The following is a 27,198-nucleotide window of genomic DNA, read 5'->3' as shown; positions in this document are numbered from 1 at the left end:
TCTTCTTCAGGTTGACGATGGCCCAATATTTACAAACAAATGAAATGTTTGCTGAAATCTCAATAAAACTTTTTATTCCGAAATTTTCACAGTCGAGCTCGGTAGAAAAAAAAACTAAGTGTGTGGCATAGCACTCCATGGCCTGTTTTACGTAATGACAGGATGCCAAATCCAGCCAAAACAGCACGGAACAATTGTGTTGCTTCAGGAAAGGCAGCAGACGTTTTTCCAGACACTCGTTCACGTAAATTTCCAGATTGCCGGTCCCGGTTGCAATGAAAATGTCGCTTTTCAAGCCACAGATACATATAGCCTGTTAAAATAAATATGCTTGAAAAGGTCTGCCACCTTTCCACTTCCGGTTGCCGTATAAAACTCCTGCCAATGAAGTTGCTCCTCTTGCTTGGACGCCATGTTGATAACTGAAGAGCAAATGTCAAAACAAAAAAGGGGTATCATTCTGCACGCACACTCCTGCAAAATGAGGGGTGTTCAGGTCGAGTTTAAGTCAACCAAATTTTGATCGTAACACCCTTTATGAGGTAAAATACCAAAAATAATGTTTCATAAATCTTTTGCGAATAACCAGCTAATGTATAATTTAGTTACTATAATAACTGAGGGATAATCAACGGTTGTTTTATGCCAGGATACCCTGATTTGTTTTTTAACACTCCGAACACGATGCCTCCGGTAAAATGCGTAACGGCAAACTTGCAATGTTTGAAAAATCAAAACTCAGCCATTTATTGACGAATTTAAAATCTATTGGTGCAATTTGAAACTGCACACTTTTAAAATTTATTCGATATCAATAGATTAAAAAATATCGATAAATTTCTGAGTAATCATTATTCAAACATTTCCAATTTGCCGTTACACATTTTACCGGAGGCATCGTGTTCGGAGTGTTAAAAGATGTTCTCATACCAATCCAATCACTTTTTTAGGTGTTATTGTCTAAAACCTGAAGATCGCGTTTTGTTGTTTTGGTATTTATTTGATATTTTACAAAATATTTCGATAACTGAATATATATAATATATTATCGGTTCTTGCTCGGGTTCAGGGATGTGTCAAGAACTTCAGAGTGGTCCCCAAACATTTTAGGAACTATAATGAAGTTCCGAAGAATGAAAGGAAATATTGAGATTTTCAATTAGGTTTATTCCTGGTTAGTTCCAATAACTTCAGAAGAATTAGTAAAGATCTGAGATCCTTAGGGCAGTTCAATTAACTTCAAGGAAATTGCAAGAATTTTACAAAAGTTAAGAAAAAAAAATTCAGAAAACTTCAGTAAAGGTTCGTGGTCTTCGAGGATGTCCAAACAACTTCAGAGAATTGTTGTGATTTTTAGGCAGGCTCATTTTTTGCAGGGCTATTCCTAGTGCTTCAAGAAAGTTTGTTGTGGTTTCTTAATTCAGAAGACTTTCAGCCTAATGGTGGATAGTCTCCGTGACTGCAAGAAAAAGCAGAGAACTTCAGCGGAGTTCAACATGTTCTGAGGAATTATGAAAAATCCAAGAATTCCAGGAATATTCCAAAAAATAGTAAGTGTTGCAGTCTACAGGGCAGACCATGAATATTAGGAAAATTTATGGAACGATGGAAAAGTTCCGAGAACTTCTTGAACAAATAAAATTTTATAAAAGTGCGAGAAATTCAAATAAATTGAAGGATCTTAAGGGTAGTTCCATGAGCTTCACAGAAGTTTCGAAAACTTCAGGGAAAAATAACTTCAAGGCCTTTAAATTTACTTCAGGAAAATTGCGTGAACTTTAAAAATTTGTAAAGTTTAAAGACTTTTATTAAACTTCATAGATCTTTAGGGCAGTTCCAATAACTTCAGGGAAGCACCAAAATCTGCAGAAAAGTCTTTCACGGAACTTTAAATGTCTCGAAAATTTTGCTAGGTTTATTAGATAACATCAACGAATGATAAAAAATTCGAGAACTTTTTGCAAGCCCCTTCAAGAAATTCTAGAGAACTTCTAAAAACTTAGGTATTTTTAGATAGTTTTAATGATATTTAACATTAAATTAAGGAAATTTGCGGTGACTTACAAGGAGTTTCGTGTAATTATGGGATATTCCAAGAATTATAAGATTGTATAGCATTGATCCTATTTGGGACCTCCCTTAGCTCAGTCGGTAAAGGCACAGGAGGTGTCTGGGTTCAATCCCTGGTCCAGTCTAGGAATTTTTCGGGTGTGGAAAATTTCTTGACTTCCCTGGGTGTATAAGTATGATTGTACTTGCCACACAATTATACTAATGCAAAAATGGTACAGGCATCGAAAGCTCTCAATTAATAACTGTGGAAGTGCATCTAGAACACTGAGTTGAGAGCACGCAATAAGCTAATATGCCATACGAAATAAGCTTGAAATACGAGGAAGAAGAAGAAGAAGATCCGAAAACTTCAGCAGCATCAGGGAATTATGAATACATGACAGAAAATTTTCCGGAATATTAAACAAATTTAGAGAACTTCGGGTAAGCATTGATGTCCAGATAAGTTCAGGGAAATTAAGTGATTTTAAGGCAATGTTCTGCGAGTGTTTATAAAGTTTATAAACCTTAAGAAACATTATGAAAAATTCAAGACAATGCAATTATTTTCAGTAAAATTACGGCTTCATAAAAATTACTCAGAAATTCAGGGCAGGCTAGAAAGCTGTAAGGAAATTCAGAAATCTTTTGGGTAATTTTAATAACATCAGGAAGATGTAGACCATTGATGAAGTTATAGCAATTCCATGAACAGAACAATCTAGATAACTTCAGTGGAAATCATAGAAATATTAATCATTTCGATTTTATTCCAAGAAAAATTACGGGAGCTATAGAAATCTATGAAACTTAAGGGAAGATCACAGAACTTCAGGAACTTTCATGAACATTAGCAATGTGCGGGAGCATTTCAAAGAAGTTTAGTAAGCTTGAAAAATAGAAGGAATTGCAGGGGGTGTTCAGATCCATTAGTTTCAGAGAAATAGCGGGTAATTTTAAGAAGTTCCCAGATTTTCAGGGAACTACAGGGCTGTTAAAAAATTACTGAAGTCTTCACATAAGTTCAGAAGTTCACGGAAGCTTACATGTTTTTTGGACAGTTAAATTAAATTCAGGACATTACATGAAAACTGCAAAAACTTTAGTGAAATTTTGAGAACTTTAGGAAAGAACAGAGAACTTCAGAGCAGTTCCGTTGTTTTTAGAGGAATTACATACATTTTAAAGAAGTTTGGAGAACTTCAGCGAATTGTTAAAACTTTAGAGAAGATTAGATCCATGATCGTTAGGGCAATAGAGGAAGTCCGAAAAAGTTCAGGGAAGTTTAAAAGTTTGATGAGAAGTATTGTGAGCCTCATGCTAGTTTCTCAAACTACAAATGAACTTCGGAAGATTAATTAACTTCATGAAAGTTTATGGGTACTTTCAAGTACTTCCCAAGAACTCAGAAAAGTCCATTTCATGTTCAACGAAGATTTCGCAGGAAAATTCACATGGAGCTCTCCTCAGCATTTGTTTTGTATTCTCCTTAAACTTGAACTATTATAGAAACTCACTTGGAGCGCTTCTCAGAATTCTTTAAAAAATATCACAAGAATATACTTAGAATACTTCGCAATTCCACTGAAATATTCTTCAAAATTGCGTTGGAACTATCCTCAGAATAAAATTTTCTTTTAATTTTTCTCGGAATAACCTTGAAATTCTCCTCAATAAGAAACCCTCTGGAAAAATTCTCAGAATTTTCTTTGAACTAATTTCAGATTTTCTTTTGAATTTCACTCTTTCAATTGGAATTCCACTCACTGTGAAAGTCTCCTAAGAGTTAATTTGCATTTCTCCTCACAAATTCCTTAGATTTATCTTTATGATTTGTTTGGCAAACTCTACTGGAATTCTTTTCCGAATTCCTTTGAAGATGTTCTGGAGTTATCCTCAGCTTTAATTGTATCCTCTTTTTAGCATCCCCCCATCCCCTTAGTATTCTCCAAAAATTTCCAATGACTTATGCTTCGGATTCGGGTTTTCAACACTAACTTTATTATTTAAAATTTCCTGTCCTCTTCTAGCGATTTTTAAAACTTTTTAAGACGCGTGTTTTGCGTTATAATAAAGGTTAAATAGTTTAAAAAATAATTATCAAAAGTACAAAATTGATCATATACCTTAGATATTCTAGTCACCATTTTTTTTCAACATGGAGAATAAACATATTTTTTAAACCGTGGCTGGTGATTGAACAGATGTTTAGTGATTTTTTGCTATAATTTTGGTCTTTATTGGAGGAGCCTGTATGAAGTTAGATTTATATTAGTAAAACGCTCGATTTTCAACTTTTTACCTAGTGGACGAATATTAGTAAAATTAGTGGCAGATGAATGTTCTCTCTTACGACTAAAAAGGAGCAAAATTTCAAGAGGTCATGTTCATTTTATTTCAAGAAAATGAGGTTTTTCAAGAAAAAGCGTTACTTTTTGTTAACTTAACCAAATATGTCCAATACTGAGCCAATAATTGATAAATGTATGCTGAGTCAGCTGCCAAAAAATGCAGTTATCTTTTTAACTTGTGTTTTAGTGCCGTTTTTTCTAAAATTTCAATTTTGAGATACACTGTATGTCTATTTTTTTCGTTGAGCCCTTTCAAATGATAACTTGAAAATTTGTGTGTATGTGGCCCGTGCTGACTAATTAACATATATCGCATGAACTTTAAGAATTTGCAATTAATTTTTAATTTTTTTCAGAGATGGCTTTCATGAAAAAAAAAAGATTTAGATCTAATAAACTACATTTTTCAGGTACACCCTAATTCAATTCTAAAAAATGTATCTACAATGATGTCGATAAAGAAAAGAAAAATGTTTCTTGCACAAAGTTGCTTAAAATTAATTCAGCTTCAAGTTTGCTTAACAACTGTGTCTATTTTCAAAAACTAGAAAAAGATTATTTTTGAAATCAATTAATTTAAGGGCCACCATAATGAATACAACCATCGAACCAATCGAAGGGACTTTTCAAGCACAACAATTCACCAAAGACACCGAACTATTACAGCAAAAGCTCTAGGACTACTATTCCGGCTAAGTTTCCATTCTGGTCCACTGTGCATTGACCGTGGAGTTAATAGGATTTTGGGGTTTGGTGAAGGTCCCGATGACTGTTTCCGTAGTACACTCGGCAACTGGAACCGTGCTGAAGAAGCTGATGAAAGCCCTGCATGTGCTGATACGGTCGGTGATACCCCACTTCCTGGACCATGACGACGTCAAAACTGTCCCGGAAGAGTGCAGAACTGTTGACGATGAAAAGACCTAACTTAGTGTTCTTTGAGTACTTCTACTACTACTACTTTAATGAATGATACTCTATGTCCCCGAAAGTCAAGAAATTTTCGAACTTGTCCAGTTTTGTCGGGTTCAACCAACTAGCAAGCTAGCCAACCAAACTCTCATTAGACGATTCACCAAGGCGCCCCGGGCAAGCACGGGACAACATCAACTGATGGCGAGATGTTTATGATTGTGGCCGACCGATGATGCTGACGACGATGCCGACGGTGACTACTGCTGATGCTGTTGTTGTTGCTTCAGCGGCACTGACTCGGCTGATAATGATGATGAGAAAACGAGTAGAAAAATTGGTAATGATCATCAGTTGAGCGATTAGAGAGCTTTGCACACTGACTGCACCCAGGACTGCTGCTGATGCTGCCGGTGTTTAGGCGAACTTCAGATAGACACATCTCCTTTCTTTCTTTCACTCGCTCAAACTCGGTAAAGTTCACGGAGGAGATCAAAGCTAATAACTGCCTTTGTGTACTCGCTTGTAAGCTTTGCCATTATTTTTGCTGGGTTTCATCTGTTTAGGAGATACCGTATGAAATGAAAAATCATCTCCTCAGGTGATTGAACTCGTGCAGTTGTGTTGAAGGAATAGCCTCAAACAGTAGAGGAAAGGTCAGTGCAATTCCCCCTTTGCAGGTTGTGAATTTCGATGAAGCAGTCAATTAAGTTCATACAATGAATATTAATTTAGGCCATTAACACCTTAGAGGTTTGGTACTTTGACACTGCCTTCGCCGCATTGTCGCAACGCGCGACATGCGGTTAATTTGTGATGTAAATTTAAGCGACATTGCGGACGACGATTTCAATACTGCCTGTAAACCGAATCGAAGAGAAACTTTTTTTTTTAACTTGCTGGTTATTTATCAGCCGATATGAAGAGGTGCCAACCGGCGAGGTGTGGCATGCCGGGCCGAAGTATGGCGCAATCGTCGAATATTTGATTTGTTTATACCGGGATATGCGAGTGTATCTCTTCACTGTATGCGAAGTAATTTTGCAGTTTGAGTTTGTTTCCTTTTCTTTCTGATTACATAGACATATGCCTATTTACTTACTGAGCTGACTGGTTGCTGCAATTCGTTAAATTGTTGCTTTGATTAAGATGGATCGACGCGTTAACGTATACAGCTGCTATTGCTGCGCGGTTGACCGCCTGTGGAGGAAGCTTTTTTTTTGTTTTTCGGAGGAAGCCGCTTTTTTTCGTGGAATGTGTTCGCGAGACGGATGTGACAAAAGCGGCGTTGATTTCGCGGATGCCCATGGGAGATGATTTATCGATGTCAACGAGTGACGCGATAAAATAAAGCAATCAAGTAACACATAATGGAATGTTTACCTTGTATATTAAACAATCTTTCCGCACGAAGTCGACCACTCCTCCAACGTTATCAATTCAAAACATAACCCAAATCGAACACAACATAAAAATCCAATTCCCATCCCAATGAACGAACCCAACTCCGGAGAGGTAATCTCAATAAATATTCAATCAATACACCTCCGCACTGCCATTCACAGGTCCAGACGGACGACGATATTATGTGGATAATGAACCCAGAATCACCCAGCTATCCACTTAATGTCAAATGTCCAACCCAAATCGTCGTGTGCCAGGTGAAGACCATCTTGGGACTGCCGCTCGTCGCTCGTCGTTTCGTTTGAAAAATGAGCCTATTGCTCTCACATCATCATTTAATGTCTGCAACCAACTGCCGTTGTACGAGTGATTTAGTTTAATCGCAAAGCGTGAGCTACACACAACAATCACACGGTTGACTTGGGTAAACTCACTCGCACTCGCCGTGGAACAGAAAACATTGCGAGCTTTCTCACTCGTCTGACCTTGGCCGAGCGGGTTGACCATTTTTAGCTTACTTATTCCGGAGACGATCGTCACATCCCTTTGGAGGGTGTGTGTGCGTGCCTGTGAGCGTGTTGCAACCCCAATTAGGCTGGATATTGAAATCGATCCATCGCGTTTCTATAGATAAATTAAAATGTTTAGAGAGATAACAGGTTATTGTTGAATATTGGCATTTGAACCGGTCTAATATCAGCTTGAACGGGCAAGTTAAAACAACCAAAAGAATAAGATCTTTTGTCATCGTGTTGCTGTTGGTTTGACCGGTTCGATCGGTCGGCGGTGGTTGGATTGGTGTCTATAAGCTACACGCCTGGACGACAGTAGCGGGGAGCATATGGAACGTGACGGAGGAGATAAGATAACCGTTGCAGTTTGACTTGAGAATCAACGTCACAGCAGAGATAAGATGATGTAAGACGACTGGACACGACTACCTGTATGGGTACGGCTATGTAGTGATGGCATATGAAGCTATCTATCTATTTATGTGCCATTGTGTCAGATGAACGACGACGTTGGAAAACAGGTTGATATTCTCAGCATGTTGTGATAACCTGCAGGCTAAGAAGACCATAGAGTTTCTCTTACTCGGCTCGACGGTTGATATCGTATGTGTCTACATGTGTCGTAGCTGGAGCTACCACTATGCGAGTGATGGATTGCTTGCTGTGTTGACAGTCGTAGATACTTGTTATTTACGTGTGTGGTAATATTTACACATATTGTTTGGTGTTTAATTGCTTGCTATTGTTGTGTGTTGTTGATGGACTATATTTCTGGTACACTGCATTGTTTGGAATAAATCGCTGTTACTGCAAAGATGATGACTTGTGGAAAATTTGAAGACAAATCTGCGTTAATATCAGGGCTGGTAGCAAGTCACTTTTTAATGACTTGGTCACTTTTTTCAAGTCAGTCACTAAAAAGTCTCTTTTTTTAAGGCCAAGACACTAAAGTCTTTCTTGTGATAAAGGGTGATACGGTCAAAATTTGGTCAAGGGAAAACGCGTGTAAATCGGTGAAATCGTTTATTTAAAAAATCAAATTAAATTTCTTTTTCAAGTTCAATTAGTATAAAATTCAGGAAAAATATTCAGTTAGGCTTCCGCTTTTCCAAATCCGAATTGCCGGGCCTTACGCTTGACCCCTGCCATCAGATTTTGTACAGCCACCTTGTCCACCTTCTTCGCCGCAGAAAGCCAGTTTGCCTTGAACTGCTGCTCGCCCTTAGCAGTTTTTTTGGTCTTCTTTAGGTTCCGCTTGACAATAGCCCAGTATTTCTCAATTGGGCGGAGCTCTGGCGTGTTGGAAGGGTTCTTGTCCTTGGGAACCACCTGCACGTTGTTGGCGGCGTACCACTCCATGGCCTTTTTACCGTAATGGCAAGATGCCAAAACCGGCCAAAACAGTACGGAACAACCGTGTTTCTTCAGGAAAGGCAGCAGACGTTTATTCAAACACTCTTTCACGTAAATTTCTTGGTTGACAGTCCCGGAAGCTATGAAAATGCTGCTTTTCAAGCCACAGGTACAGATGGCTTGCCAAACCAGATATTTCTTTGCGAACTTTGACAGTTTCATGTGCTTGAAAACATCTGCTACCTTTCCCCTTCCTTTTGCCGTATAAAACTCCTGTCCCGGAAGCTGCTTGTAGTCGGCTTTGACGTAGGTTTCGTCGTCCATTACCACGCAGTCAAACTTCGTCTGCATCGTCGTGTACAGCCTCCGGGATCGCGCTTTGGCCGTCGTATTTTGTTTATCATCGCGATTTGGAGTCACTACCTTCTTGTAAGTCGATAGTCCGGCTCGTTTTTTGGCTCGATGCACGGTTGTAGACGATACACCCAGCTTATTTGCGGCATCTCGGAGAGAGAGGTTAGGGTTTCGCTTGAAACTACCGGCAACTCTCTTTGTCGTCTCAGCGGCTTCCGGTTTTCGATTTCCCCCCGATCCAGACTTCCTGGCTGTCGACAAACGTTCCCCAAACACTTTAATTACATTTGTAACGGTTGATTTGGCAACTTTTAGCGATTTTGCCAACTTTGCGTGCGAGTAGCTCGGATTTTCGCGATGCGCGAGCAAAATTTTGATACGCTGCTCTTCTTGCTTGGACGGCATTTTGACAACTGAAGAGTGAATTCCAAAATCAAAATAGGAGCAACATTCTACACACACACACCTTCAAAATGAGGGGTGTTCAGGTTTTTTAAATGCAAAATTGAAAGAAATGTGTCAAGTTGATATTGACCAAATTTTGACCGTATCACCCTTTAAGTCACTATTTTAAACTTTTTTAAACGTGACTTTATTTCAAGATTGATCATTCTTCTGAATAGGCCTACATTTTGTTCTATTTTTTGAACAATTCGAAGTTGACGACCTTGTATAGAGTTTTTTTTTGCGTTTAATCGTTCTTCTCTATCTACAGGGTGTCCACTTATTTGGCAAAATAAAGTTCCCTGAGTTTTCCAGGTTTTTCCATAACTTTGGCGGGTAACTTCCAAGTTTATAATAAGACATTCTTAAGACATGACAATCAGTTTTAACGAAACAGCTTAACTATCAAATCCATTAAATGTTGAAGTTGAACACTTACTTCACAAGAGATTTTAAGATCACAAAATTTTAACGTCTTGACGTTTCGTACTAACAAAAATGTGGAAACTTTAATGAAGTTCTATTGATCTCAGAAAAGCTAGATCTAGAGATCTTTGGGGAGTTCCAGAGATCTTAAGGGGAAGTCCCCGAAACTTTAGCCCAGACTATTGATTTGGTTTAAAAAAAACTATAAGCGTGAGTTTAGACAAATTCAGGATAGTTCCATGATGTGCTGAAATAAAATCAATAACCCATACCATGTTCCAAAAGGTTCAGTACAGAGACCTTCAGAAAATTATTGAAAGCTTCAGAAATATTTCAGGAACTTCACAGAAATTCAGAGAATTCCAGGGAAGTTTAAAGGTGTTAACAAGAATTTCATTTATTTTAAAGCAGAACCGTGATCTTCATTAGAGTTGAGAGTTTTAGGGAAGCCCCGAACACATCAGATCAGATCAGATCAGATCAGATCAGAGAATCAAAGGGCAGTTCAAAAAATTTCAAGGAAATTGCAGAAACCGGAATTTCCGAAAACTTCGGTTTGCTCAGAGAAAATTTATGGAACGCAATAAAAATGATATGAACATCCGGAAAATGTGAGAGTTTTTCAAGGGTGTATATCATGGAAATTTCGAGATCTAACAAAATCGAAAATTTAGCTAAGTTTATTAAAGAACATTAAAGAAGTTCCATTAATAGAAAAAAGGCGAGAACTTTTAGCAAGCACCAATATTTTTAAGGAATCCCTAGGAACTTCTAAGAAATTTAGATATTTTTAGATTGTTTCATTATATTCAGTGAAGTTCCGCGAGGACGATCAGATAACATCAGAAAAATCACATTAACTAAAGGAAATTTGCAGCGACTTACAAGGAGTTTCTTAAAATTATTGAAGATTCCGTGAATTCTATGATTGATCCGAAAACTTTAGAAGCTTCAGGGAATTATAAATATCTATCAGAAAATTTACCGGAACATTTGATCAATTTAAAGAAATTAAGGTAAGCATAGAAAACTTCAGTTCAGGCTTTCCAGGGAAAATTAGTGTTTTAAGGAAAAGTTACGTGAGCGTTTATAATCTTTATAAAACATAAGGAAATTTGTAGAACTTAAAGGCAATTAAATCAATTACAGCAAAATGGTGGGTTCTTTAAAAAAAATACTAAGATATTCAGGGCAGTCTAGAAAATTGAAAGGAAATTGAGAAATATTTTGGGCAGTTTTAAAAATATCAGGAAACTCTAGACTATTCAAGAAGTTATGAATTAGTTTCGATAATTTGAACTTGAGACAAATTTTGCGAACTTCAGTGAAAATCATAGAACTATATTGATTATTTAGCTGCGGAAGCTTGGAGAAGTTCGTGAAATTTAAGAATAACTTCACAGAAATGCAAAGATGTTCAGACAAATTTCGAGAACTTCATAAAAGTGGAACTTAAGGGAAGATCCGAGAACGTCAGGAACTTTTATGGACATTTCGCCCATCTCCCACCCCTCCCTCAAATAAGTTTTGTTAAGCCCCAAAAACAAAGGGAATCTCAGGAGAGTTCAATTCCATTAGTTTCATTAAATTAGCGAGAAAATTGAATAAAGTTCAAGTTCCCAGATTTTCAGAGAACTTTAGAGATGTTAAGAAAATTTTGAGGTTTTCACATAAGTGCACAAGTTCATGCAAGCTTAAACATTTTTAGAACAGTTCAATTAAATTCATGGAAGTACAACAAGCTTCATGAAAACTGCAAACACTTTAGAGAAGTTTCGAGAACTTCGAGAAATATATCGATCTCGCTAATAAAGCTCTAAAGGCTGAAAGTCTCTTTAATAAAGAAAAAAAAAGAAAACTTCAAGAAAGAACAGATATTCTCAGAGCAGAGATATTCCAGTTCAGGGAAATTACATAAAATTTAAAAATGTTTCGAGAAATTCACTGATTTGTTAACACTTTAGAGAATATTAGAATAGAAGGAAAATTGTGGCAACTTTAGGAAGTCCGAACAAGTTCAGAGAACTTAAAAACAACGATGAGAAATATTGCGAGCATCAGGCTAGTTTCTCAAACTACAAAAGAACTTCAAGGCAGTTTAATTAACTTCAGGAATAGCTTGGAAAATTTCAAGTAGTTCTGAAGACCTCAGAATAGTCCATTCCATATTAAACGGAGAATTCTCATGAAAATTCGCTTCGAGTTTACTATCTTAGGTTTAGGCTTCACATGAAGTCGAAAATTCTTCAAAACTGTTGAACAGATTGCAGTTGATGTTTTCTCATAGATTTTTTGCCAGAACTTCCGTGGAATGAGGTCCTTAGAAATTATAATATAAATCCATGAGCCTTAAAACTGTGCAAGGAATTTGACTCCAGATTCTTAAAATTTCTTGAAGTATTATAACTTTTAAGTTCAGAATTTATAAAATTTGTGGGAAATATGCATATTCCAGAACCAAAAAAAAAAAACCATTTGAAGCCCCTGAATTTTAAAAATGTATTTGTTACTGAAGATTAATCCATTCTCTATAAATCTAAAAATGTCAATGTGTTAATGAAAATAACTAGGAATGTTAAATTCTTAGTTAGAAAATAATTAAATTTTCTGAGTAATGATAAGATTCCCTGAGACTTCCGGGTATTTTCAGGTCAAATAAAATGCCCTGAGAATTCCCGGTTTTTCATGAACTTTCTATTGAATCTTTCGCTTTAAAGGTTCCTTTGAGAATCTAATTGAATGAGTCTAAAACATCAAACTTTTATTTGGTATGCCATCAGAATTTTCTTCCCTTAGTCACTTTTTTACAACTATAAGTCACTATTTGGTCACTTATTTCTTCAACATGGTCACTAAAATCACTGTTTTTGACAGCATTGATCGCTACCAGCCCTGAAATAAGGTAATTTTATGTTATGTTATGTGCCTCCTAAATAATACATCACATATATACAGCTTTGCATTGTAGTAAGGAATAATGTGTGTCATAACATATTTAAATTATTGTATGGAAACGCCAATCTTACTTATGAGTTGTAAGCAATATTCTGAACAAGTTGTATTCAAAACATTTCAATGTTTGGGGTTTTCAAATCAGTTCAAGGATTTGCAGATTATTCTCCTCGCAACCAGTACGACAAGCCGCGGGGAGTGGTATTTTAGGAGTAATTACGAGGGAGTTGTGACTAGAACTCCAAGGTAATTGTATAAATAATTCCAAGGCGATTGTGAGAAGATATCCAGGTGAAATTTACGGAAAGTTTTGAGTTGATATTTAAGGTGGATCTGAGGATATTTCGATGACGATTGTGAGGAAGTTTCCAGGTCCAATTCTAATCAATATTCTAAATAAGTTCTAAGAATAATTTCATGAGAGCTCCGATCAGGAAATATAAATTTCGAAAAGAGCTAGTTCCTAAATAATTGTGGAGAAAATTCCAAGGAAATGTTGAGGATAATTCCTGGTGGATTATATACATAGCCAGGGGATTCCAGGATTCAAGGACATTCGAAAAATAATTTGTTGAGACTTCTGAGGAGAATTACAAGTGAATTTTTAGAAGCATTCAGAGCAGAACTTCAATATGATTCTGAGCAGAATTTCATGACATTTCAGAGGTTAATTACATGGGAATTCTAAGTAGAATTAGATGAGCTTGCCAGCTGTTTGGCAGAGAATTATGGGACTGTTGCAAAGAAAATTAGATGATACCCCGTTTGGCGTATGGACGTTTGACATATGGAAGTTTGGCATAAAGACGTTTTACCATTTTGGCAGCCAAAATTCCTTTTTATGCCCTTTTCTCGCCATCAAACTTTCAACATGTGGCTCTTGATATGTGGTTTATCAAAGCATTTTTTTTATTTTCTTCTATTTACATGAACAAATTGGTTTGCTCCATCGAAATTTGAACTGCATCTTTTAGGAAAAAGTCTCAGCTCGGTGGAAGGTAAATTAATCATATCGTCCGGCTATTTTCCACAGAGATGGTGGTGTTCCGCTGGTAGGAAGTGATAAAAATCCCCATATATAAATTGAGAGAAGTGGGAATAATTCGCATTCGGTGCATATTCAGGTCAAAAAAACTGAACGACAACTTTAATAAATTAGTCAGGGACTTTGTCGTTCAGTTTTTCCCGGAAATTATTGTTAAACAAGCCACAATTTAATAAAAATGATTTTTCCCCATTCAGTTTTACCTGCTTTACTACCAGTCCCGAGAGGGCCAAAACATTCAAAATTAGGAGAGAAAATTTAATCTCACGAGCTCAATCTCTCAACATGCCATGTATTTGGATGACACTCGATTTGTGATTTCCCTTTCACAGATTACAAAATAGAGTACCTGTCACTACAAAACATGTCTGGTACCTCTATATATGCATTTACTTTAACATTTGAAGTCCCTCCTTTTTACATATTCTGCGCAAAAGATACTTTATGCCCCGCCCATTCATAAAAATTGGCGGGAAATTCTGTGAGGGTTGAACTATTTTGTGTGGAGAATGGGTAAAAAAGGAGGGACTTCGAATAATAATCTAAATGCATATATAGAGGTACCAAACATGTTTTGCACTGCAGTGTCTTCTGTGAACAATTAACGGAAAACAGATTGTGTGTAGTTTCCGATAGACGTCACCGCAAACAACAGCAGTGACATCTGATGGAACATGAATGCAGAAGCTTGACCAAATGATTAATTTTCCGAATTCTAAATTGACCAACATCTAACTTCAAATATAAGTGATCTGCAGTAATGTTGCTGTAAAACTTACAGAACAGAACAGAATAAACAGAACAGATAAAACGCAGCAGCAGTAAAAAGCCTAATGGTGTAAGGCAAGGAATATTTGAAACTTGAGTAATTTCCATGTAAACTCCAAAGTAGAGGTGTACGCCGCAACGCCACGCCGACAGCGCTGGCACTTTTTGGGCCACGCCGCCGCCGACACAATTTTATCGGCACGGCGGTTGTTCAGAAATCGACACGCCGCCGGTCATTTTTTTTTACAGTGCATACGATGGCGTATTCTTTTTTTCATACCTTGAATACAAACCTTGATATATCACTCGCAATTTCAGGATCTTCAAGGAAACTCCCAACATTCAACTAGAAAACCTGCTACTAATTCAAGGTGTCATACAATCAAGCATCAAAGTTTAATTTTTTTACTCAAAATTTAAAATCAGTCCTTTATCTCGTCCTTTATATATGTGATATGCGCGCGAGGCTCAAACAGTTGCCTTGCGTTCAATAAAATACTACTCAAGTAAAAAAAAAACTTCAAAGCCATCATCACAATCGTGGCGAACATGAAAGTTCTATAGAGTGCTACAAACTTCTCAAGAGTTCTATAGACTTCTCGGAAGCTTTATACACTGAAAAAAAATTCCGTTCATACAGAGAAATCGCTCAACGGCGCCGGTGGTGTAGTGGTAAGCGTGATTACCTCTCACCCCAGCAGGCCTGGGTTCAATCCCAGTCGGCGCCGCCAGGATGTTCTGAGGCATAACATCTCTGATCACGCCTTCCTTCGGATGGGAAGTAATGCCGTTGGTCCCCGGTTCATGAGTTGATGGGTCGATAGGTAGGGTCCAGGTGTGGGAGCTGCCTTCCTGGCACGTCGGTAGCATTGGTGCTCAGCACGGAAAACAAGATCGACGGAAAAAACAAACCAAAAAAAAAAAAAAGAGAAATCGCTCGTTTGTTTTACGAATTCATTCGTTGTTTTTTACAACAAAATAGATTCGTACATGATATGTAGCTAGTTTCGTTAGAGAATGATAGTCTGTGAGTGTTTATCGTTGGAAGGAATAAATCATGTCAAACAAATTTTAAAAGACACACTCGACTCGAACCATGAACTTTACGTTTGTCAGACCTGTGCTTTATCCTCCACTCTATCTATGCTAAAGAAAATGATGAGGCTAAAGACAAATAAGAAGCGCTCATAGAACGATAACTCGATTTCGTTTACTTTTTCTGCGGCTTACTTGTATTGATAAAACCGAAAATATTTCGAGTAAAAAAGCATGCCATCTCCACCATCACAACATCACCACAGAGAAGACAAGAAGAGCAGTTGTTGGCTGGATAAATAGTACGAAGTTGAACTCGTATACACTGAGGCAAAAGAACGTAAGAATTCCATAAGAACCACTTATGAATTTTAGCCATAGGTAATCGTTATGAATTTCATAGATTTGCCTTATGAAAAATAAAGTCGACAACAAAATAATTAAACGGAGCAGACTAGAACCGAACCATAGACGATGAGATTACGGGTCCTGTGTCTGGACCACTCGTCTGTCAATGGGAAAACGGAATGACTAAAGGCGAATAAGAGCTACCTTCATAAATCGCGCCTATAAAATTCGCATGTGTCGTTCATTTATGAAATTCTTAAGTCTATTTGCCTCAGTGATATATTATACGCATAAAGTGCAATAGGGGAGAGGACTTCTTCGGTTTAATTGCCCATTCTGGGCATATCGAGCAGAAAACATCAAATATATCTATGATTACCCCATAAACGAAAAGATTATACGTATGGTACGATATTTTAGTTCAAAAGCTACCAAACAGATAAATATAAAACGAAGTCACGTGTTCTTAATATGAATGTTTATACTCATTATTCTCGAAAACTAAAGAAGCTAGCTAGCTGTAGTATAGAACTTGTTCGGTACGGTCGCAAAATCTTGAAATGATTGATACGTTGTTTACTAATTTAACTAATTTAAGTAACTAATTTGATACTAAGCTCAGTAGTAAATAAGTAGAATATCTAGGGAGGAAACCAAAATTAATCAACTTGCCAACATAGGCTATTACATTTATTTTGGTTTTCATAACTTACATAATTTAGATATTTCGTTCGAAACGGCTTTACTTATTAAATCGGATTACTACGCGGATGTATCTACGCGCACAACTCACAGCATTTTTTCCATAACTATCTTGAAACAATACACACGGAATCCAGTGTTCAAGCTGCCATCATAGGCTAGTCCTTCTGCTGTATTGTCAAAGATAGAAGCAAAATTTATTCTAATGGGTCAAGTCTTGAAAACTAAGCTGTCACGCAGCTCCAGCTTGATACCCAATAAAAAATTCTCGGGAAAATTACAACTTAGCCATTTTTAACCAAATGAGCTATCTGTGAACAAATGTTTCAAATTGCATTGATGTTAAAATGTTGTGATTTTAATCGAATTGGCGCAAAAAATGCCACGCCGATTTACGCCACCGCCGCCTTAAAGTGCTAGCGGCATGACGCCGACGCCGCCGAGCACAATTACCTCATACGTCGCCGCCGACCATTTTTGAATCGCCGCACACCTCAATCCAAAGGACATGTGTACTTTCAGATCGCAACAAAATGAGCTAAAATTTAGGAAGAATGATTTGCGCCACCCTTCCGTTCATGGCAACGAGACTTATATTAACATTTACAGCGTCGCCAATCTGATATAATCACTTATTGTCAGTTAGTTCACGTCGTGTCTCTTCTACAACTAATCATCAACATGTACCTGTACACATTCGAGCTGAGAGCGCAATTTATCCATACAAACCTATTTAAAGTCTGGAACGCGCAAAAATTGGTCAACTTCAAATTGGTGTAATTCTGTTAAAAATGCATAAAAAAAAACCTGGAATGCTGCATTTGGAAGTTGAGTGTATGTACAATGATCATAGATGAGTTTTCACCGTTTGCTCTCCAGTTTTCAAAATGACGTCCAAGCAAGAAGAGCAGCGTGTGCAGCTCGATCAACAAGAGAATCCGACGTTCTCACACGCCAAGTTGGCAAAATGGCTGGATGTGGCCAAATCGACCGTGACAAACGTTTTAAATGTGTTCGGGGAGTGTCTATCGACTGCCACTAAGCCTGGAAGCGGTGACAATCGTAATCCGGACGTGGCAGCGACGACGAAGAAGGTGGCGGTGAAATAAAAGCGGAATCCTAACCTCTCCATCGGGGACGTCGCTGGCAAGCTCAATGTTTCCCATACTACTGTGCAGTGGGCCAATAATCTGCTCACAAAGTTCGACAGTGTCGTCATGGACGACGAAACTTATGTGAAGGCGGATTTCAAGCAGCTTTCGGGACAGGAGTTTTATACCGCATCAGGAAAAGGGAAGGTGGCTGAAATTTTCAAAACCATCAAACCATCGAAGTTCCCGAAACAAATATCTCGTCTGGCAGGCCATATGCACGTGTGGTCTAAAAAGCGGCTTTTTCATTACAACGGGAACCATCAATCAAGAGATCTACGTCCAGTAGTGCCGGGAAAAGAGGCTGCTACCATTCCTAAAGCAACATAATAGATCTGTGCTGTTCTGGTCGGACTTGGTGAGCTGCCACTATGGGAAAAAGACAATGGAATGGTACGATGCGAACAACGTGGTTGTGGTACCCAAAGACCACTACCCTCCCAACAGCCCAGAACTTCACCCTATCGAACGGTATTGGGCCTTGGTCAAACGGAATCTAAAAAAAAAACTAATAAATCCATGGAAAGCGAGCAACAGACCACTGTGCAAAATTTAATGGAAGGGTTTAAGCGGAAGGCACGGCAGTTCGGATTTGGCAAACCAAAAGAATAAACGAACATTTTTTCCTTTAAATATATGAATTGAACTACCAAATGATATGAACTTTGACTGAAAAAAAACGATTTTTTGGTCGACCAATTTTCGCGCGTTCCAGTCTTTACCTACAAACGAACATGTAAACCGTTTTTATTGTACCTTCGAGGGTGGGACCAGCCTCGGCACGTGTATGCGTCTATCATCAATCCAACCGACTAATAATAATGATAATTGATTTCACGCTAAATTGACTTCATATGATTATACTATTAGCAACCTATAGCGTAGACGTAGACACAAACTTTGCCTTGACTGGTGGCAAGTTTCGCTTTCATTGCACAGCTTCGAGCGGGGTGATGCTCGGCTTTATCCGGCTGCTGCTGCTACTGATGATGATGATGATGATAATGATGACGCGTCTTTTATAAACACTTTTATGTCTACAAGATTCTACGCAGTTTGATATACAATTGGAAAATAATTTATAATTTGTGAAATTCTCTGATTTGCCTTGGGAAATCAACGACACAAATCGAGCTATTTCTAATGCGGAGGACAAAACCTCGGCCTTATGATTCTCTGATCTCAACGAGATTGAATCCGCAGGGTCAAATCCTCAAGGCCTATCGTTCAATAATGTTCTGCTGTAGCAGCAGCAGCAGCAGCAGCAGCGGTGTTCAATGTTCTCCGATAGAACGTGTAGATAGTATCAACACAAATTCCATTCTCCGTCCATCGGATTGGTGTGCTGAAGCAGGCACGCACACGATTATCGTGTATGCCGCCGGTATTCTTGGAAACAATAATAGCAAATTTATAGTAATTCAGGTGGTAAATCAGAAGAAACCTAGTCCTAGTTGGGCAATTCTCCACCGTATTGAACCGATTGACCTATGGAAACATCGGTAAAGGTAGAACGTTGCTTCTACCACACTGGTGTGGTGTTTGATTATTGATTTATTGCATCACTTTCCGGTGTTCGCTGTGTTTGTGTAGGAATTAGAAATGCTGACACACGGCGGCACGGCTGGCAGGGGTAGGTGAAACGAAGTCGAGAATATTTCAACCTGGAGCTATGCTGTTGTTGGTTTGGTTCGGTTGGGTTGGGTTGGCGTTATCAGCCTGGGCTGCAAGGTTATGCGTGACTGTGCATCAAAACATAACATCGTTAACTGTTTCAACTATAGTGTACGATATAGTCCTGATCGGAATGAAGGGCAGGAGGGAAATCAATAGTTGATGTTATGGTTTGGAAAATGCCTCCACTTTGGATCTAAATTGCTGTTATTTGGAAAGCCTTACATGGGTTTATCTAAAGGTTAAGAGTTCAAGAATTCAGTCTATCTTGAACCAAGCTATGTTTGTTTGTCAAATCAGAATAATTAGCCCAACCGAACAGTTATTGATGGATTCACCAAGCGCTGACTCAAGTTATTCATACATACCATTCTTCAATATTGAAATCTATCATTTCCTCATTGAATCACAACAACCCATTGAGATGTCACTGTCAATGTTCTGGATCCACCCCTTTCCACCTTATCTAACGATTCACACTTCCAATCAAACCTAGAGCTTCCAAATGCCACTTTGTTATCAAACTACGGTAGATAATGAAATGTAGGTAAACAAGATATTGCGCCAAAGTGACCACCCCAGAAATTCCACTGCTATCACCGACTGACACGCTATCGCTCTTCCTTGATTAGTAAACGCCATCTCTGCACGTTCTAATTGCACCGGTCCTGTGAATGTTGCAAATTTCTCATCTATGCTCCGTTTCGTTTTTTTTTTTTCAGCAGTCGAACCCACAGCAAAGACAGCCAGCAAAGCTCGCAGAGTGATCTCAGTCTGACGGGTGGATCACCGAAGTTGCAGCCGAAAGTTTCCAGCATACGTAAGTACCGATGCAAATAGAAAATTTCAGGACAATACCTCCCAAGTCCCAACCTACCGTTTCTTACAACCCCCGTAGCGCAGCGCAGTAGCTACATACTTATCAGTCTCTTCTATTTTTAATGTATTAGTAGCTGTTATGTCTTGTTCGATTCAACTTGAACTTGGGCGGCGGTGGTGGTGGGTACAAGTTCCAAGAAGGAAGCGAGCTTAACCACCGAAGAAGCTTTTCTTCTCTTGCACCGAAGCCGTATGGGTGGGTGTAATTTTATGTGCCTCGCTGAATGCATACCTTTCGGCGGTTTCGTTTCTTTTTTGTTTGTTTGTTTCTGTTGGAGTTGTCGATTTCTTTCCTTTTTTTTTTTAATTTGAGAGGAAAACTTTTTCAACGTTTACTGCGAAAGTTTTGCTTTTCTTTCCCGTTCCTTTGAACTTTGATGCCGGGGAGTAGCAGCACCAGCTGTTGGTCTGCGATGTTTGGTGGGTGTTTGAGTTTGTTTTTAATGGTTTCCCGTAGGGAAGAAAATCATTAAAACAAATTAAGTTTTTTTGTGTGCATGAATTGAAAGGGTGAACCATGGCAGAGAGGGAAGATGGGAATGTAATATTCAAAAGATTGCAATGCATTAAATTTTGAGTAAACGCGAATGGCAAAAATCATCATAAATCATACGCTGTTAGGAGATTCTCATGAACAATTCAATTTTGTTTTCCCATCCGACCGTGAAATAGTATTACCGAAGAGTCATCTCAATCGCACGAGCTGAGAGCCACCATCAAATACCGTTGATACACTTAAATCACTTGCTCTAAAGTATTCCGCCGATTGCATTCCAACCATCCTCATAAAACAAGGTATATCAGACAACTGTAACCGGTGACAGCAGCAGCAGCAACTATGGACGAATGCTCATCTCTGCCTTTGCTGCTTCTGAAGCATGCCACTCTCTATTGCAGCAGCATTGGATTTTTATGAGTGTAGTAACAACTAGAGGTATTCAAGCTCAAGCGATGGCTCTTGAAGTGAAGAAAACCTGAATGAAATGTGTTGTGACTCGGTTGTTGTTGGTCGGTGGATTTTCCAACCACTTGCTTGCTTGCTAGTTGGTGTCTCGCGTCGTGCTCTTAATTCAGAGTGGTTGCAGAGCAGCTACAACGTTTGTTCACCTTCACCGACCGCCGCGGATTCTCCGACCGTGACTTCGGTTGAGATTTGTTTGTTTTTATTTCTCAATCCCTCACTGGCCCCGTCCCGTGTGCGAATGGGGAATGAGAAAGAGAAAGGAGTTCGCTCACATTGTAGTCGGAGCTCAGCTGCAGCGATAGGGAGCGAGTAGAACTGGTTTAGTTTATGAGACGGCGAACCAGTGCTTCTCGTTCTCGTCTGGTGTTGTTGGGATGGTAATTAAATGTATGTGCAGGAGATATGGCGATTCTCAGGAAAATTTAATTTGACTACATTTTTTAGATATTACGAAATGAAGGACTGTCCGTATAAAACATACAATTTAAAATGTCCATAGAAGCTTTTTAAAGTACTTCCTCGGCATATTAGCAATATTGTTGATTATGGTGAAAAAATTTACAGCTATTATACAAAGCTTAATATTATTGTGAGTTAAGGCTGAACATGACAACATGCTGCACCCAGCGTTGCCAGATTGTTTTCAAGCTTATCGGTTCAAAGGTTTTAAAATATCGGCATTTCTCGTTACTTACTATTTTAATTAATTTTATATTTATGCCGTTTTCAAAAGCGAAAACTTAAACTTCTGAACTAAGAAAGGCCTTGCCAGGAATGTCTGAAGAAAGTTTGAAGAGAATTCTAAGAAAAGTTGGAAAAACATCTGGGTAACTTCCAAGAATAATATTGAGAAACTTCTTGGGGAATTTAATCAATCTTTCGGAAAAATCGAATGACGCTTCCAGAGGAAGCCAGAGGGGTTCCGGAAATCGGAAGAAAATTCCAGGAGTACCCATTTTCAGAAGTTTGGAAAACCATCCAATAGAATAGAAAAAAAACACCGTTAGAAGCTCATGGAGAAACTTGCAGAGAAAGATGAAATAAAGTTCTAAGTGAATTCGATCGATATTTCCGGTGGAAGTTTAAAGAAACATCCTGGAGAAGACAGAAGAAACTTCCTGACGATCCTCGAAGAATCTTTCTGAGGTTGTTTGGAAGAAACTTCTGGAGAAATTCGCAAGTTTCTTTTCGTGGTATCTAGCGGGTTTTTAGGACAGTCGAAAAAGATTTCTGGGAGATGTCGAAAGAAATTTTCGGTGGAAATCAGAAAGTTCGCACAATATTCCGGAAGAAGTTAGAAAAACCTGGTCGGAGAAGGCGGATCAAACTTTCGAGCGAAGCCAGAAAAAGCTTCCGAGGGAAGTCGAAATAACTTTCCGGGAGGAATTAGAGAATAACGTGGTAAGGGGGATGAAAATGCCTGGGGAAACGAAGGAAAGGAACATACAAGGAATGATTAAATAAACATCAGAAAGCTAAAAAAATAACATTCTGATGAACCTTTTTGGTTACATAAATGATAAAAGTATTTGCAGATTTCCAGGAATTACCGGGATGAGTCATCAGATGTGTCTCGATTCTTGGGTAGCCATAAAATTTACTTAAGGAACACATTTTAATTCTGATTTCCCTCACCAGACTGCGCTAGTTTGATATTGATTTTTCATTGTTTACCCTAACTTAACATCTTGACTAGATAGAAGGTTTCTGTCTTGGGTAAAGTTGATCACATGAACAATACCTATCTTAGACTATTGATGATCAAAAGTGACTGATATGAACCGTATCTTATTTTTGGGAAATTATTTTAAAATAAACAAAAGCTTAAATTGAATTGCGTGTTTTTTAAAATGTGAATGACAGGAATCTTATAAACAGAGTTTGCAACTAATAGATTTTTTCTGCTGTTTGCTGAACAGAGCGATATTGTGATTAGTTAAATGCCAAATAAAAGCAAACGATATAAACAAAGTAAAGCTATAGCGTCTGGGGAGTGAATAGTAAACTATGATAATTACCATATTATTGTTTTAGTTCAACTTAAAAGCTTGGCCGAAAACAGAAACCTTCTATCTAGGCAAGCTGTGAAGTGAAACCAAAAAACTCAAAACGACGTGAAGCAACAGTGTGAACTGATGAGTTAATTCTGAGCTAAACTGTTTACCATACAATAGGTATAGTCTATCTGAACAACTTTACTCAAGACGGGAGCCTTATATCTAGTCAAGATGTTAAGTTAAGGCAATCAATTAAAAATGAATGTTACACGAGCGCCACCTGGTGAGTGGATTCTCTGCTGAACTTTTTACCAAAAAATAAATTTTGTCCATCTGCACAACGTTGCAGAAAACGGAAACGGAAGATAGAAATCTTGTTAATATGAGGCAAACAATTCAAAATTAATGTCACACTAGCGCGGCCTGGTGAGTGAATTCTGAGCTAAACTCTTTACCTTAGCAGAGGTCTTGTCCATCTGAACAACTTTGTCCAAGACTGGAACCATCCATATGAGCAGGATCTGTATTATGTGTATTTTAGATGACCTCCTATTATTGTAAATCTTTGCAGAAGGAAGCAACATCCTATGTACACTTGTGGAAATTAATATAAGGACACTTTAAAGACCAACGGCTCCTCCCAAATCTAAGAATGCGAGGAATTCTATATCATGTGTGGTTGGAAGCCACATTATCATGCTACAATATGAGCCTAAGAAAGAACCAATTGCATCATGTACGTATGAGAAATAAATGGAAATGTGATTTTCTCCTTCGGAAATAAATATAAGGACGCCATACAAAAAAGATGGGAAATTGGTAATTTTCGAAACATTATTTAGCATGTCAACAGTTATTGTGACACCAAAAAAATCAAAGAGTTAGTTCAAATAATCATTTAACTTCATTTCTGAAAATCCAGATCCAATCGCTAGAAGTTCTCAAAAATCACAATCATCATTGGATGATCAGCGATGATCATATAGGAGATCTATGTATCTCCTATGTGATCATCGCTGATCATTCAATGATTTTCTTTTTGATTATTTTGGTGTCATAATAATTGTTGACATGCTAAATAATGTTTCATTTTTGTATGGCGTCCTTATATTTATTTCCGAAGGAGAAAAACACAATTCCATTTATTTCTCATTGGTACATGATGCAATTGGTTCTTTCTTAGGCTAATATTGTAGAATTATAATGTGGCTTCCAAACGTACATGATTTAGAATTTCTCTGATTTTTAAAATTGGAAGGAGCTATGCTTTTTAAAGTGTCCTTGTATTAATTTCCACTTGTGTAGTTGAGATCTCGTGATATAAACATCTCTAACATCAAAATATGTAACTTTATGGGTATAATAAGTCTGATAACTTAAAAAGGAATTCCACTAAATTTACTTTGCAAATCATTTGAAATCTTTTAAAGCCATTGAAATTTTGTTAAGATACGACAATTTGAATTTGGGGTCAAATTAACCCACGCAACGTAAGTATTTCAATATATTTTTTTTTCCAATAAATAGGGGAATTGGATGTAATGTCGGCCTAAATGCCCTAATTTTTGCCCATACAGCAATCGACAATCGAAAATTTTCAATAGCGACCAAAAATATCCATTAGTACCGTCTCAATGACGCGTTCATCTAGTTAAAATTGAAAAATAGCAGATTTAAGGGCAAATTATATTAATTTTAGAGAAGTTTCAAGTACTTTGGGGAGGATCAGATAGCTTTAAAGTAGTTTTTTTTTTCCTCTGTTCGGGACCTAACACTACTGCGACCAGTAAATTGATCTATTGTAGTATATCCCGTGTCCTTAGTTTAGTGCATGTCGTATTACTCCATCACTATTAAGAAATGATGAAGTATTCGATTTTTTTTACAGTTGCCACTCTTGCATTTATCGCAAGGATCCGACTCTAATTGAAAGGTCCCGCTATTTATACCCTTCGGAGTGTTGAAACACCCTCCAAAGGCGCGCCCCTTTGTCAGTCAAAATTGAATTCCTTAGCAACAAAATTAAGGTATGACACCGATAATGACCATGCATCAGAACCCTAGTCTTAACCACTTCAAACTAGGGAACAACGAAGAGAAGATTAGGAATCACATAGATGAAGACAACTAACTCATTTTTTGCCTTGTTTCAAGATCATCCTCGGTAGACAAAGCCTAGTCTTGTCACTATCAACAAGGCATAAAAAGTAACAAGGACTAAGATGTGTTCCTTGAATTACTGAAAAATCCTGTTCCCCTAGTTTGAAGTAGTCAGGACTAGGAATCGGTGGTAGATCTTACATCCCGTAACGTACCACGAAAAGGTGATCTACCCACGTTACGGGGCAGTAGTTACATTCATTTCAAGAAGTTGCAGTAACTTGCAAGAAGTTCCGAGGAACTATGGAAATTCCCAATCATTACATAGATGTTCCAAAAGCTGTAAAATTGCATGATCTTCAGGGAAGTTCCATAAATTCCAGGAAGATTTCCGGGGCATTAGACAGGTTTCAAAAATGTTCAGGGAAGTCCAGAGAGGTTCGAGGAAGTTTAGTAAAAAGAAGTGAGGAAAGTTCAGATGTGTAATTGAATGTAGTTACCAGTGTTGGGAAAATATCAAAAAATCAAATCTGACCAAAGAACAAGCAAACATTTGCGATTGATAGTGCAAGCTGTGATAGGGTTAACTACCCCATTTCCTGGCCTATTAAGCACAACCCGTACCTAGTCTTTCTTAATTTAGCATCAAACGAAATGTTATTATTACAGATGACTTCCAAATTTATTTAACTTTCCATATGTACCGTTAGTTCTGATAAGGAGTCGCGAAATTTGTTTATTGTTGAAAATACAAAACAGCTTCTGGCGACTCAACTTGGCCTACGGATTTTCTTGGGCCTATTAGCCATTGAAACGCCATTGAAATTCTCTTTGGCCTATCGATTGGAAAGAAAAGTGAATTCGCGTGCGCCTTTTGTTTTCGAGATCTTATTTTGCGTTCTTCAACACTTTGTCTTGCAGCTATTGAGGAGAAGCAACGTACAAAATCTATGTTTGACACGTTCACGCCGCAATCATAGATGTATTTGATGTTTTCTGCTCTAAAGGCCCAAAACCGGCGATTAGGCCAAAGTAGTGCTCCACCCTATTGCAGCTCAAGCTAACAAAAGTCACCACCTGCAAATCTCATCAAACTGTAGTGAGATTGAGTTTCATGATTTTTGCTTTAAACCCGAACGCAACCAAAATTTCCAGCCGGCGATGAAGAGATAAATGAGATAGCATTATTATACCTTCTCTTTCTAAGAAAACGAGGTGCAACGGAATCATTTTGGCCTCAACTCAACTCTTAGCTTCAACTTTACACGCTATGAATAGTCTCGCAATAGCAAAGGAGCTTGTATCAAGCATAATATTTTGCTCCAATATCACGCGTGATATTGAGAGCGTATGAGAGCGGAAAAATATCAATTTGCTAATGATAATGCCATCACTGGTAGTTGCAATAACTTCTGGAAAGCTCCGAATTATTTTGGAAAGTCTATTCGTTCAGGATATTTTAACTATCTTGAAGAATTATTTCCTGTAAATTCTTGGCAGTTCCATTAATTTTAATACCATTTCGAGTACTTCAGTGATTATCTTGGATCCGCGAAAATTATTTGGATTAACCTTGAAGAAGTCGTGATAATCTCCGGGAAGTCCAATGAACTCCAAAGAAGTTTAGAAAGCTTCTTAAAATATTAAGGAACTTCACAGAAGTTCCGCGTATTTCAAGTAAAATTACGGGAACTACAGTGAAGTTCACAGAATTACAAAAGAATAGCGGGAGCGTCAGAGAAGATACTTTCTTTCTTTTTTCCCTTGATTTGTTT

At 37.9% G+C, this 27,198-nt stretch overlaps 1 protein-coding gene across 2 annotated transcripts in view; it reads left to right on the top strand.

Annotated features, from left to right (window-relative positions):
* toc (toucan) overlaps positions 1 to 27,198 on the top strand; it is a 494,668-nt gene that overhangs the window by 181,364 nt on the left and 286,106 nt on the right. The window contains exon 4 of one of the 2 annotated variants that reach the window (XM_065229539.1): positions 20,209 to 20,303. In XM_065229539.1, coding sequence (XP_065085611.1) covers positions 20,209 to 20,303 — 95 coding nt within the window. Of the gene's footprint in view, positions 1 to 20,205; positions 20,304 to 27,198 lie in introns of both variants that reach the window. The other variant, XM_065229538.1, reaches the window with a different exon arrangement.

Source organism: Ochlerotatus camptorhynchus, unplaced genomic scaffold, assembly GCF_037179485.1.
Source record: "Ochlerotatus camptorhynchus isolate MF236.1 unplaced genomic scaffold, CSIRO-AGI_Acam_v1.1 ptg000316l, whole genome shotgun sequence".
In the NCBI taxonomy this organism is placed as follows: domain Eukaryota; kingdom Metazoa; phylum Arthropoda; class Insecta; order Diptera; family Culicidae; genus Ochlerotatus; species Ochlerotatus camptorhynchus.
This window is presented reverse-complemented; position numbering and strand designations above follow the sequence as displayed.